The sequence below is a fragment of the Mauremys mutica genome, chromosome 2 (assembly GCF_020497125.1).
Source record: "Mauremys mutica isolate MM-2020 ecotype Southern chromosome 2, ASM2049712v1, whole genome shotgun sequence".
Classification (NCBI taxonomy): Eukaryota; Metazoa; Chordata; order Testudines; family Geoemydidae; genus Mauremys; species Mauremys mutica.
In genome coordinates, this window is record NC_059073.1 from 64195531 (window position 1) to 64209564 (window position 14034).

The 14034-nt window shown below is 40.6% G+C and overlaps 1 protein-coding gene across 3 annotated transcripts in view; it reads left to right on the forward strand.

Annotated features, from left to right (window-relative positions):
- The window catches only part of ARMC1 (armadillo repeat containing 1), a 50432-nt gene extending 36707 nt beyond the window's left edge, over window positions 1–13725 (forward strand). For all 3 annotated transcript variants that reach the window (XM_045007308.1, XM_045007310.1, XM_045007309.1), the window contains 4 exons: window positions 5578–5767; window positions 10664–10780; window positions 10885–10959; window positions 11531–13725. In XM_045007308.1, coding sequence (XP_044863243.1) covers window positions 5578–5767; window positions 10664–10780; window positions 10885–10959; window positions 11531–11722 — 574 coding nt within the window. In that variant the 3' untranslated portion in view covers window positions 11723–13725. The remainder of the gene's footprint in view (window positions 1–5577; window positions 5768–10663; window positions 10781–10884; window positions 10960–11530) is intronic.
- The last annotated feature ends 309 nt before the right edge of the window (window positions 13726–14034 follow it).

Sequence of the window (14034 nt, forward strand, 5' to 3'; positions counted from 1 at the left end):
CTGCCACACACCCTATCCCTCAAGCAAGGACCCAGCGAGGGTCCGTCTCCTTCATCCTCCCCTCCCATTCAGGAAAGGCAGCCTGCATTAGCATGAGCTCTACTTATATGGTGTAGTACCGTGAATGCATAGTGCTGGAAGGAGAGGTTGACCACCACATAATCTGGATATTCGAGTCCTTCATGGTGTTGATCTGTGCGTGGTCTGTGATGAGGTGGAAGGGGCCCCCTAGTAGGTAATACCTTAGGGCCTCAATTGCCCACTTCGCTGCTAAGCCCTCCTTCTTAATGGTGGCATATTTAGTCTCCTTGGAGAACAGCTTCCGGCTTAGGTAGAGCGTGGGGCATTCCTCCCCATCCAGCTCCTGTGACAATATGGCCCCAAACCCCACTTCTGAGGCGTCCGTCTGTAGAATGAATGGCTTTGAAAAATCTGGGTGAATTAGATACAGCCCGTCACAATGTGAAAGATAAGAACCCTGTGATGAACTGTACAAATTCAGTTGAGCGCATACACCAGGGACGGGCAACCTTTTTGGCCTGAGGGCCGCATCGGGTTTCTGAAATTGTATGGAGGGCTGGTTAGGGGAGGTTGTGCCTCCCCAAACAGCCAGGCATGGTCCGGCCCCCACCCCCATCCGACATCCCTCCTCCCCGCGCTTCTCACCTCCTGACGGCCCCCACCGGGAATCCTGCCCCATCCACCCCCCTGCTCTCTGTCCCCCACCCATCCCCACCCCATCCAACCGCCTCCCCCTTCCTGACTGCCCCACCAGGACTCCTGCCCCATCCAACCACCCCTTCTCCCTGCCCGCCCCCAGGCCCCCTGCCCCTAATTGCCCCTCCCATCCCTAACTGCCCCCCGCCGCCCCATCCAACCCCTCCTCTCCTTCCTGACTGCCCCCTGGGGACCCCTGCTCCCATTCAACCCCCCTGTTCCCCGCCCTCTGACCACACCGACCTCTATCCCCACCTCCACCCCCTGACCACCACCCCGAACTCCCCTGCCCTCTATCCAACCCCTCCCACCCCCCGCTCCCTGCCCCCTTACCATGCTGCCTGGAGCATCGGTGGCTGGTGGTGCGGCTGCACCAGGACAGGCAGCCATGCAGCACAGAGCACAGGGTCAGGCCCTGGCTCTGCAGCTGCGCTGCCCCGGGAGCTCACTGCTCCGCTGCCCAGAGCATTGGGCCGATGGTGCAGTGAGCTGAGGCTGCGGGGGGAGGAAGAACAGCAGGGGAGGGGCCAGGGGTAGCCTCCCAGGCCAGGAGCTCAGGGGCCGGCCATCCTGGCCGTAGTTTGCCCACCTCTGGCATACACCATCGCTCTGGGGTTTAAAAAAATAGCTTAGATCCTGTGTACTATATTTGCAACTATCTCACAGATCCTCTCCTGATATATCACATACTACTTTGATCCAGTGTTGGCAGTACTGCTAGAGCTTTGATTTAACTTCATTGTATTTTAGTCTTTGCTAGACTGTCTTGCCTGTTTACATTTTACTGTATTTATACTGTGTATTAGTGGTTTACATTTTTATGTTTTTTATTTTTATTTTTCCAGTAGCACCCACAGTGTGCTAGGCTCCATACAAACAGAAAAGAACATAGAAGTTTTAAATATGGAACTGGTTTTACAATTTATAGAATGTATTTCCCTGATCCTATTTTTCTGCCAAAAAGTGTTTAATGTTTTAATGATTGTATTAGTTTTTCATACTTTCATCCTTAATTAATTATGTGGTGATGTTATATTATTAGTCCCTTTAACTGAAACAGCAACAGGTTGGTGCAAGACTTAGATTTTACTCTATTTTGCTAGCACATTAGAAACTGTAACGTATTTGGCATAATGCTGTTTTTTGTTTGTAACTTAGTTATTGTAAGTATTGGCAGTATTGCATTACTCGGCTCCTTGGAGCTAAGATCAAAAGTATAGATGGATACGTCATCTAACTTTACTTTGACTGGTATTCCTATTTCTGGTTTGTGTCTCTGATTTTATACTACGGTGGTATCACTTCAGTTTGTCTCTAACTGTTTGTTTACTTAGTCTCCTTTTACTGCTACTGTTATAGGACATACGTGATGTGAGCTGAATCTTGTGAGCAACTGGCTCCATCGAGTAATACTTACGTTTGCGGGCAACCTGCTACAAACCCTTTACATTTTTAGAATATTAGTTATCTGCAATTTATACTAATAAGCCTTCTTAATGCCCTGATTTACAGTTCATTATTAAAATTGTGTCTAAACTTTTTCTGAAAAATAGTAACTCTTTTATATTTTATCATCTTTGTGTGAACAGAGACTCTGGTACCCAGTCCCAACTCCCATTACCTTGAATGGGAAGATAGTTTGTGTTCCCCTGCAGAGCGATGATTAGAAGTTGTTAATGATAATAAATTGTCTGAAATTGCAAACCAGACATTTGTTCAATATTTTTCCATAGCAGTTTTATTACTTTTTTTAAAAGGATTGTTTGGGGGACAACCTAGAGAATACTTTTTTAATGTGTCTGTAAAAAAAATAGCAGGTTTTGCTTTTTCCACTGTCAAATTAGCAGGTTATTTTAATAATGAAGTTATATGAAGATAGCTGGAATTATACCAGAATTCCTGCCAGCTGTGATATTGGGAGCACTAAACATATATGCAGCTTACTGTTACATTATACATTAAGTCCCATTTCATTATTAGATAGCATACCATTCGACTTTGAATTTTAAGTTTCTGTGCCTTTTTATGGCTAATGTTTTTAGTGGGATTTTTTTAAAGTAACTTTTATTATTGTGGTCTCTGTCTTTTCTGAACTATTATTTTGTGTTTCACGATGTACTCTAAGGCTAAGATGATAAACTTGTACAGTAACTCCTCGCTTAACGTTGTAGTTATGTTCTTGAAAAATGCAACTTTAAGCCAAACGATGTTAAGCTAATCCAATTTCCCCATAAGAATTAATGTAAATAGGGGAGGGGGGGGGTTAGGTTCCTGGGAAAAAAATTTAGCCAGACAAAAGACATTATATACATATACAGTATAAGTTTTTAAACAATTTTAAACAAACAGTGTAATACAGGTATAAATTCTAAACAAACAATTTAATGCTGTACTCAGCAACGATGATTGTGAAGCTTGGTTGAGGTGGTGGAGTCAGAGGATGAAAGAAGGTGGATCGTCCAGCTGCTCCTCTTGCTGTTTTTTCCAAAGTGCTGGGGGGTGCTCAACCCCCAACTCTTCCAGCCCCTGCTCCACCCCCGCCCTGCCTTTTCCCGCCCCTGCTCTACCTCCTCCTCCCGAGCGTGCCACGTTCTCGCTCCTCCCCAAGCCTCCCGCCCGCAGCAATCAGCTGTTTTGGGGTGTTCAGGAGGCTGGGGGGGGCGAAGACTGTGTGCCGTGTCCTTGCTTCTCCCCCCAGAGCCTCCTGAATTCTGCAAAATGGCTGATTGCTGCAGGCGGGAGGTGCTGATCCGCAGGGCTGCTGGCTGGTAGGAGGCACTAATGGGGGTGGAGGGGAGCTGCCGGCCCACTCTAGGTCCAAGCCCCCACAGCCAAACAAAGTTATAAGCAAACATTGTGCAACATTAATGAGTATGTTCTCTAATTGATCAGCGACATAACAACAAAACAACATTAACTAGGATGACGTTAAGTGAGGAGTTACTGTATTTAGGAAAAAGCTTTTGGGAAAAAGTTATACTGATTGTGAGCAGACCAGTTAAGTTTACCGGAAAAACAAATTATATTTGAAAGGAAATAGGTATTATAGAAAACTTTGCTTCTGTGTCTTTTAATTTTGGTGAACACAATTTAACATAACAAACAGCTGTTTAGTGTTATGGTGCCCTGTTAAGCTGTCATTTTCTTGAAAGTTAACTTATCTTTCCTTGAGGCATCAGCTCACATGGCACTGCTGTCAAATTTTAGCACCTAAATATAGACGCCATCTTTCAACTTCAAGCTGTGAACCACATGTACACATTTTGTCCAATGAATTTGAGTATTATGAAAAAAAGTGTGCATTTTTTACATGACCCTGATTGACTTAAGTATGTGCTTCCCTGTAGAGGGATGGACTTAAGCACATGCCTAATTTTAAGTTTATTGCTTAAATGCTGTACTGGTTCAGGCCCCAGTGTCTTGTTTTTAATCATCTTTAGGATAAACCTCACAGTATCACTTTAATTTAAGCGCAGGCGTGCTGAGCATTGTACAGACACTCAAATATGACAGTTCTTCTCTGAAGAGTTTACAATCTAAAAGACAGTCACAGGGAAGAGAAGACAAGACTCATTAGGAGATCCAGAGGGAGGGAATTGACTAAGATTTTTGCTCCAACATTATTCTTCTATTATGAAATTGGGATGGAGGTGATGTTTGACCCAGGCTAGTTATTGGGATGAAATAGTAAGGAGGAAAGCTTCAAAGGCAAAACGTAGCTATTTACTCCAGTATATTTATGCCTACAAGCAAAACTGATTGGCCACCGTAAGATGAATTGTACGATGTTGCTGTAGTGTTGTTTTTATTCATTCCAAATATTATAGTTTATTAATGATGAGTCAAGTCTTGCCCTCCATTGAGCTCAGTGAAATTACTTCAGTGATGAATTTAGCCCATTAAATTCAGTTGTGATTAAGTATAAAAAAAAGAAAGATGTCCAGTCTAATATCTAAATCCATTTCCTTTAAAGGAATACAACCATATAGCTTATACCACCAATTTTGACATACTTTTAACTTATTTAATAGGGAATATCCCCACAACGCAATTTTTAAAGATCCACAGTCAAGAAGGGGTGTGGAATGGTGGTTAGAGCAGGGACCTGGGAGTCTGAACTTGTGGGTTTTAGTCCCTGCTCTGCTGTTGACTTTCTGCATAACTTTTGACTCGTTACTTAATGTCTGTGACTCTATTTAAAATGTAAAAGGTAAAATGGGAATGGTACCCCACAAGGTAGGCAAGAGATGGGATACTTAGCTCTAAGGCAGTTTGATAGCCTCTCCTACAAGGATCTACAGAAGATTAAAGGTGCAACTGTTTAGGTCACATCTACACCTGCATTTGCTTCCTGTTGTAGCACCAGCTATGTCAACACAGCTCTGGGAACTGAGATTAATCAATGATGTTATTAAGCAAATAGGGAATTAGAACACAACATGGTTGCATTGTGTATCCTAATCAACATGCTGTGGGGAGAGGGAGCATCAAAGGTTGTCAATCAGTTTAATTATTGTGTTTGCAGGTTTCTAAATAGATATGACACATAGCAGAGGGAGAAATAAAAACTAAGAGTTCTTGATACATCATTTAAAAATAAGCTCGCAGGTTTAAAATTAACATAGACACAAGGGTTCTGGCTTCAATTTCAGGTAATAGCACTGGCCTGTGGTTTGGTAGACCCTCTCTCTTCTATTTTTAATTAAGAAATCTTTTCTTCCAACTGCATATTAGCTATATAAAATGCTTCTGTAGTGCGCTGATCATTTAAGATACCGAGTTATAAATGTGGCAGCTATTTGAAATAACACTGTGAAAATAGATAGTTATAAATCTCAATTTATTTTTTTTTTCTTTAAGGACTACTACACCAGGAGAGACTAAACTTTTAGCCTCTGAAATCTATGACATCCTTCAAGCTTCCAACATGTCAGACATGGACGGTGTGAATGAAATGAATTCTTGCCGGCGGAAAGCTCAGTTTTTCCTGGGCAGTACAAATAAACGTGCTAAAACAGTGGTTTTACATATAGATGGCCTTGATGATTCAGTAAGTAAATCTTAAGTACTTTGTGATCATTAGGAATCAGACTGGAAATGATAGGGAAATACTGTGATAATGTGCATGCATGTTATATTCAAAACATACTTTGCACCAAAAAAGAAGGGCATTCAGGGAATGCTTGTGTTACTTTCATGTATGCCAGCAACTCCTGTGAATCATATTTTGAAATACTGATATATAATTTAAATTCACCCAAGATGCTTAATACAAGAAATATTAATGACTAGTTGCTTTGTAACTTTATATTTTTAAATAATTCCATTTCCATCTTTGCCAATTTTGTTTCCTGTTTCAGTCACCTTTAGAATAAATGAGGTACTGCCTTTTATCAATCTCAATTCATGATATTGCTCTGTGGTCAGAGCATTGGAATCAAAACCATTCCTTATTTTTCACAATTGCCTGTACAGCATGAGAGATGCTAGACACCGACTAATCCGCTATTATAACTCTAATGTAAGGAACGTTGAATTTTGTTAGCTCCCTTTTTCTACATCTTTTTGTAGTCCGAGATGTTTTCTACTATAGTGACCAGACTGGCACTTGAGATAGTGAGATCTCACTGCGTCTTTATGTAATGTCAAAATAACTTCTACAGATTTATCCACCATACCCCTGTGTACAACACCCCAGGGCTATGTTTGCCTTTTTACGGCTGCCAAACAGCATGTAGATTGTTTAAGCATGTTCTTCACAAGTGCCCTCAGGACTCTGTATCTTCAGCTTTGTACCCATTTTAAATGATCAAACCTGATCCTTTGTTTTGTTACTTTACATTTTGCCAAGTAAGCCTGTCTGGGAACCTAGTTTATCAATAGCATTCCCTCCTCATGTTTTCTTGTGAGTACATTTAGCTCCTTTTGAAATTAGATTGTATGCCAAGTCATTTATATGGGTAGTAAAGAAATTAATACTTACCTTGGAACCCTTCACTTGTCAGTGATATAGACAGGCAAAACTTTATCAGCACCACTTGCTTTTATATCTTCAAACCAGTTTTTTATCCATTCCAATAGTGTGCTCCTATTCAGTTTACTAACATTGTAGCTCATTTGTGCGTCAGAGTCTCTAAAGCTTCTCTAAAACCCAGATAAACTCTATCCACTTCTCTTTTGTCTGCCAATTCAAGTACATGCAATCCTGTAAATGGACTGAGGCCAGCAGGTCTGAAGACCATTTATTTGTGTTCCCTGACAAATGGCGCTAATGCAGCTCTTTGCCACAACGCTTAAACAGGGCTGCCCAGAGGATTCAGGGGCTCTGGTGTCTTTGGCGGGGGGGCCCCGCCACTAAAGACCCACCCCAGGAACCACCACCAAAGTGCCGGAAGGACCCCCTGCCGCGGGTCTTCGGGGCACTTCGGCGGTGGGTCCCAAAGCAGAAGGATCCCCCGCCGCCGAATTGCCGACGACCTGGAGCGGAAGAAGCTCCGGGGGCCCGGGCCCCGCGAGAGTTTTCTGGAGCCCCCAGAGTGAGTGAAGGACCCCGCTCCAGGGACCCCGAAAAACTCTCATGGGGGCCTGGGGCAAATTGCCCCTCTTGCTCCCCCCTCCCCCGCGGCCCTGCGCTTAAAAAGTGAAATTGCAAAGATATTCATTGCTATCGTAGTAAAAAGTGTATAACAAAGTATTTAGATGTTTGAATCCAGAAAGCAGAACTTCAGGCTTCTCCGGTTGCCTGGAGTACACCAGTGTGTTTTCTCAGCTCATTATTAAAGGAAAAGAAGAATCTGGCTGTGTGCTGGCTGGATTAGCTAATGTACATAGTTCTGAGTTTTATGAGACTATCAAAGAAATCCTAGTGATATTCTAGATGCCTGGTATAACACAGCAGCAGTAAAACATCCCTACAAAGCAGTTTTAAGTGTTAGAATAAGTTGGGAACTATAAAATGGCAGAGGATGGGAACAATAACAATAACTTAGCTTTATATAGCACTTACCTGTGACCTAATCTTTAAGTGTGTAACTTCATGTATGTGTATGCATACAAGGCTGCCCTTGGCTTTTTTTTTCCAGGCCTGTGAAACATTCTTGCTGTCAAATAACTAACTTTATCCCTGCCAAAATTAAAGCAAACAAAACAACTTATGTCTCCAATGCCTCTTCCCTGCCCCCATAATTGACTCTTGTCTGCAGTGATGATCCATCACCTACCTCTGTGTATTCGTGTGAATAAATAGCAAAGTCTGTTTTTATTAAATTATTTTTCTTTTTAAACTTAAGCACTATCTCAATCTATCAAACATATCTGCAGGAATTCAAAGTTTTGAGTCAACTTTCATGATTTTTTGGGCCTATGAATTCATATGTCAGAGTTGACCTATTTAAGGCTTTTTAGCAGTTCATGTTCTGTAGGAGTAATTGGAAATCCTGTAAATCTTTCTTGACTTGTTGGAGACCTCAGGTAGTTCTTGATCAGTTCATTCAAAATAAAGCTACATTCTATAGAATTTGATAATGATCTCTGTCAAAAAACAAAGTGTAGTACAACAGAAGCCTGTTGCTTGATCTACTGTAGTCTAATCTTCCCAGTAAGACTTCATAGTGGTAACAAATGGGTATTGTGTATAATTTTAGCCAGAGTTGGCAGGATTTTTTGTCAGCTCCAAATAATCAGAATCTTTTTTATTAATTTTTAAGAACACTACACTAGAGGCAACCTTAGCACTTTTGGGCCCAGTTTTTGTTATCCCTCCCACTCCCCCACCAACTGTAAATGACTCGCCTACAATAATTACTTCACAGTACGCAGAGTTGGCCTGATGGTTTTAGGAACAGTTGGCAAGATGAGTCTTTGATATGCATCTCAGACTTAACTGACTCATTATGTAAAACATGGATACCTGAATTACCTTTAGGTTTTGTTTTCCCCACCCCTAGGTTCCATGCTGTGGTAGAAGGATTGCCCAGCTGAGATTTGTTCATAGTTGTCAATGCAAAGGACAACTGTCCAAATAGATGGAGGTTGCCAAGTCTCCAGCTAGTGAAGGGATTTGTACACACTCTGGTGAGGCTTAGCATTCATATAGTGTTTTACAACTTAAAGTAGTAAACTATATGTGGAATAGGTATTACCCCATTTAGGGAAACAGAGGCACAGATTGTATGACTTGACCAAGCTCTCAGAAGGGGAGACTGTCAGGTGATGTATGTATCCATGCAGTCATCCCTTGTTTAGTCTACTAAAGCATGTTGCTTCTCACCCTCTTGTGCCTTCCTTCCTTGTGGCCAGAGGTGGTTTTGTCTTTCACTTGTACAATGCCGTTTGCCTTATCTCTCTCTCACACACACACTGTGTTGTGTAAAGATATTTAGCCCAGGCCTACTATATTGCTACAATTCTAATTATTAATGTTCTTTAATATAGTCCAAAATGTTCTGACATTCATACGTGCATGGAAATAAACTGAGTTTTGCCTCTATATAGTCTAGCCCGGGGTGGCCAACCTGAGCATGAGAAGGAGCCAGTTTACCAATGTACATTGCCAAAGAGCCACAGTAATATGTCAGCAGCCCCCCATCAGCTCCCCCGCCCTGCTCCCAGCACCTCCCACCCACCGGCAGTCCTGCTGATCAGCGCCTCCCCCTCCCTCCCTGCGCCTCCCAATCAGCTGTTTTGTGGCGTGCAGGAGACACTGGGAGGGGCGGGGGGAGAGGAGCAAGGGCACTACAGGCTCAGGGGAGGGGGCGGGAAGGAAAGTGGGGGCTGTGGCAGAGCCAGGGTTGAGCAGTGAGCACCCTCCCACCCCTGGCACATTGGAAAGTTGGTGCCTGTAGCTCCAGCCCCGGAGTTGGTGCCTATACAAGGAGCCGCATATTAACTTCTTAAGAGCCACATGTGGCTCCGGAGCCACAGGTTGGCCACCCCTGATCTAGCCGAACCAGTTTGTTAGCAGATAAATGAAATGAATATGCTTCTTCCTGTTTTGAAACCACTATTGTCTAAGTATTGAGCAGTAATTACTGTATAATAATATTAATATGCTTATATAGTGCCTTTCTTTCAAAGATCTCACAGCACTTTTCAATTAAAATTAAATACTAAGCCATAAAGAAATCTGATTTTGAGCCTAACACTTGAGTCTATAAGACTGTCAAGGGGTGTGTGTGTGTGTGTGTGTGTGTGTGTGTAATATAAAAATAAAATCTGGTAACCCACTACAATGTAGCTTTTTTGTTTGTGGTAGCAGTCTCCCAATAGATATTTTACTCTCTTTGTAATAACCATCTTGTTTTCTAAATATTGAAAAAGTAATAAAACATGTAGAATAGATGCAACCAGTCATAGGTCAATGTAATATTATTGCACAGTAGGCATTGTCACTTGCTTTAAACATAACATTCCGTTGTTTTTTTTAACCAAACGTTTTTTCCCTTGAAATCAGAGTTAAGATTATGCTGTGCTTTGATGTCCATGAGCTGCCACAGATGAGGTAGCTGAAGGATACAACAGCTGCTTTGATGCATTCAGTCAGTATGGATACAAGGTGTCTGATAAATAGCAACTTAAACACTAACTACACATCAATGAGCACTCCACTCAATCCGGACTTAACCTCAGGGGACTGTTTAGCTGATCATACGGAGAAAAACATTCTTTGCTTTTCAGCACTTTTTCCTGATTATTTACAGTTGATTCCATCCTTGTTTGACTTTTAAAATGTAAGCAAAAATGTTGTAATTTTTGTTATGACAAGATTTGTAGCAATATTAAATGTCAGTATATGTGTATTAAAAATAATTGTAACCTGCACTATTTTTTTTCTTTTGCAAAATTACCTTATTTACCAGCTGTCTTAAAAGATGCAGGAGTTTGTCATAGCATCAATTGGTTAATATTTTTATATGGCCTTTGCATGTTAATACTTTATTTTTTTTAGTCTCGAAGGAATCTTTGTGAAGAAGCCTTGCTGAAAATTAAAGGAGTTATTAGCTTTACATTTCAAATGGCGGTTCAAAGATGTGTGGTCCGAATTCGCTCAGACTTAAAAGCAGAAGTAAGTACTTACAACTGTGCTTGCTTTAAGGCCTATGCATCTGTTGCAGTTCTAGAACACTAAAAGTCTGCCTTTATTTTCCTTGTATTTTCTCCCTCTTGTAGGCTTTGGCAACAGCAATAGCATCAACCAAAGTTATGAAAGCACAGCAAGTTGTGAAAAGTGAAAGTGGAGAGGAGGTGAGATACAGTTCATTCTAAATAGAGGTGGATCTGGCTTGGATCTTTGATACCTGTACTACCATGCCAATCATTTCTGTCCCTAAGGAACATACTTCGTTGTACTTGTCAGAGATTCATATACAACATAAAGAGGTTAAAGTGTATCCTGCCCAAAGATGTGCATCCATATAACAGTATTGCTAGAAATTACTGTTGAACTGTTGGCAAGAGATGTAACTGTACAGGACAGCCATCTCTTTCTGACACTAGAATCTCCTGACCTGGAGAGATGAGTCTGGAAACTGAGATTTGCCTTCTTGACAGAAACCAATGATATGGTTTTATTTCACAGCTGTAGAGAGAGATGGTCTGACTTTTTGGTGGTATGTTTTTACCTTAAACCTGTACTTTTCTTGCATATGGTCTAAATAAAAATGATTTAACAATACCTAATATCTACCATGGCAGTTATTTAGGGAGTGACCCTGAGAGGTGTTCATTGCCTCTCAGGATGAGGACCTTATCTTTTTTTGTTAATTCATTTTGATTCACAATATTTTACATTTTCTTGAACTCTTCTATTCATCAGGTGCTGGTTCCATTCCAAGATACTCCTGTAGAAGTAGAGCAAAATACAGATCTACCTGACTATTTGCCAGAGGATGAAAGCCCTACAAAGGAACAAGACAAAGCAGTATCCCGGGTTGGGTCACACCCAGAAGGTGCAGCCAGCTGGCTCAGCACAGCAGCCAACTTTCTGTCCAGATCTTTCTACTGGTGACTTGCGTTTGGGGTTAAAGGACTGCATGAATAACCGACAGGGTGGCCAGTTTTCCACTGGTGTGGTGAACTGCCAAGTGCAATTTGCAATAAATTATCACGAAAAGATTTTAGATTACACAAATGTATGCTGCATTTTACATTTTATTGGCCATTTAGCCTGTTAGGCGGGTCAAAGGACAGAGGCCTCAGATCAAGTCGCTTTTGTTTGTTTTCATGTACATTTTATTGTCTCCTTTTTTAAATGGGTCCATTATTAAAAACCAAACATTTATGCTTATGGAGCTTTAAGTTTGACTTCACACGAAGCAAGCGATAGGGAGAACCCATTCAACTCAAGTCTCAGGACCTCTGAAAGGAAATTCTTATTACTACTAGTTGTGCATGAATCAAAATGCCTTTTTTGTTTTGCCTTATTTCAGATGTATTTCTTTTGGTTTTCTAGACATTGACTCCAGATGAAAATATACCCTGCCTATGTTTTGCCTTTTATTTTTGCCAACCATGTTCAGAACCAGCATTTCATGTTAATTTTCTGTGTTAAAATAAAATTGCAACACATTTGAACTTTATAACCCCTTATGTTTATTGAAATATTTTTCAGCCCTTAAACCACTGGTGAGCTATGAGAGATGAAGGATTAAATGAGCAGAAAGAAATATGTATGCATATGTTATACAGTGAATAAACTGCTGTAGGAAAATCATTTCAATGATGGGTGTGAGTGACTTTGTGTATATAGTCAGATGCTACAGACTGCCATTTAGGCTGGTTAAGAAGATCATAGTCCAACAGCTGTGATCTGCGCAGGTGATGGTTTATTGCAGTTTCTTCTGAGCTAGAAGGTGGGTTGTTGGCCTTACTCAGTTATCACATAGTGTCCACTGTAAGTGAATATAGTGGTAACTGAAACGTTATAAACTTGAAAAATAAAACAAATTGAATGCCTGTTCCGCCACAGTGCCACTCTCATGAATTTTGTCCTTAAACTTTTATTGCTTGGCAGAAATCTGATCGGTAATTGTTTCCTTGTATTGTCTTTCATGATTTTCCCATGAAAGCGCATCAACTTGGATAAGACAAAAACCATACCTGAACAATTGGCTTTGCCTTGTTGCTTGCAGACAGTGTAAGTTTAAAGATGTCTTGGTCATTAACATCTATCTGTTTCGTGACCAGAAAAGATAACAAAAGTAGATAGAATCTATGAAATTAGATATTTGGAATATTAGTAAGCATTTTCCAGTGTTCTGAAAACTACAGTACTGCTTTGTTGCCTCACAGGAATACAGCTAAAAAAATGTAATGCTATTATAAAACTGACGAAAAAACGTGGTTTTTGTGATGACATCCGTGCTATAACTTTGACTACATTTTTCAATTTGGAGAGTGAGACAAACATTTGGTCCATAAAAGTTACTCCCCAGTGTCATGGTCAGGGAATAAAAATCATTCACAGGCTGTCATATTAATGCAACAGTGTACAGGAAAGAATAGTATAAAATAGCAACAGTAACAAAAGTCAGAGTTGACCCACTCGAATTCAGTGTCATTTGGGAACGAAAAAGCTTACTTGCAGACTAGATGTCTCTGTTTGTTTTTTAATGTATCTAGCTCATTTTGATTCAGGTTTACACGCACAGATTGAAAATACAAGCTTTCCAGGGCATGTATTGCTTTAAATATGTAATATTACTCATATTGCTGTCTAGAATGTTACAGTACCAAATGTGTTTCAAAAGCCCTCTGTTCTATAGCCATGAATGCAAAGTTTACTTTTCTCTGTTAACATTTGTTTGCATTTTGCATTACTGCACATCTACTTACTAAATTACTATACCCCTTTGGATATTAATGGTTCAATACAAGTAGGTATTACAGTTTGTGTGTTCAATCTTTAGGTATGCTATTTTTTGACAGTATTGCAGGTCTTGTAGAACAGTTAAGGCATCTGTACGAGTTTTTGAAATATATTGTAAAATAATAAAGGGTAATATAACTAAACTAAACATACTCCTGCGTCCTGTAGTTTTTGGGATGTAGTAACGACAGTTGCCTTCTGTTATGTTCTTGGGTTTTCTATTTCCAAAAGCTCATGTTCTTTATTTTTGGATTTCAAAAGAGCGAAACACAAATGCCTCATCATAATATCAAATGACCCATGCTCAACCATTTCTTTAGTATATTATGCCCTGCGTGTGGCAAATATTTTTTTAGAATGTGCTTTTATTTAAACAGTATTCTTCTTTGCGTGATTGTGCATATTAACATAGGTTTTGTGCTACCTGGTGCAGCCAAATGGTAGAACCTTCT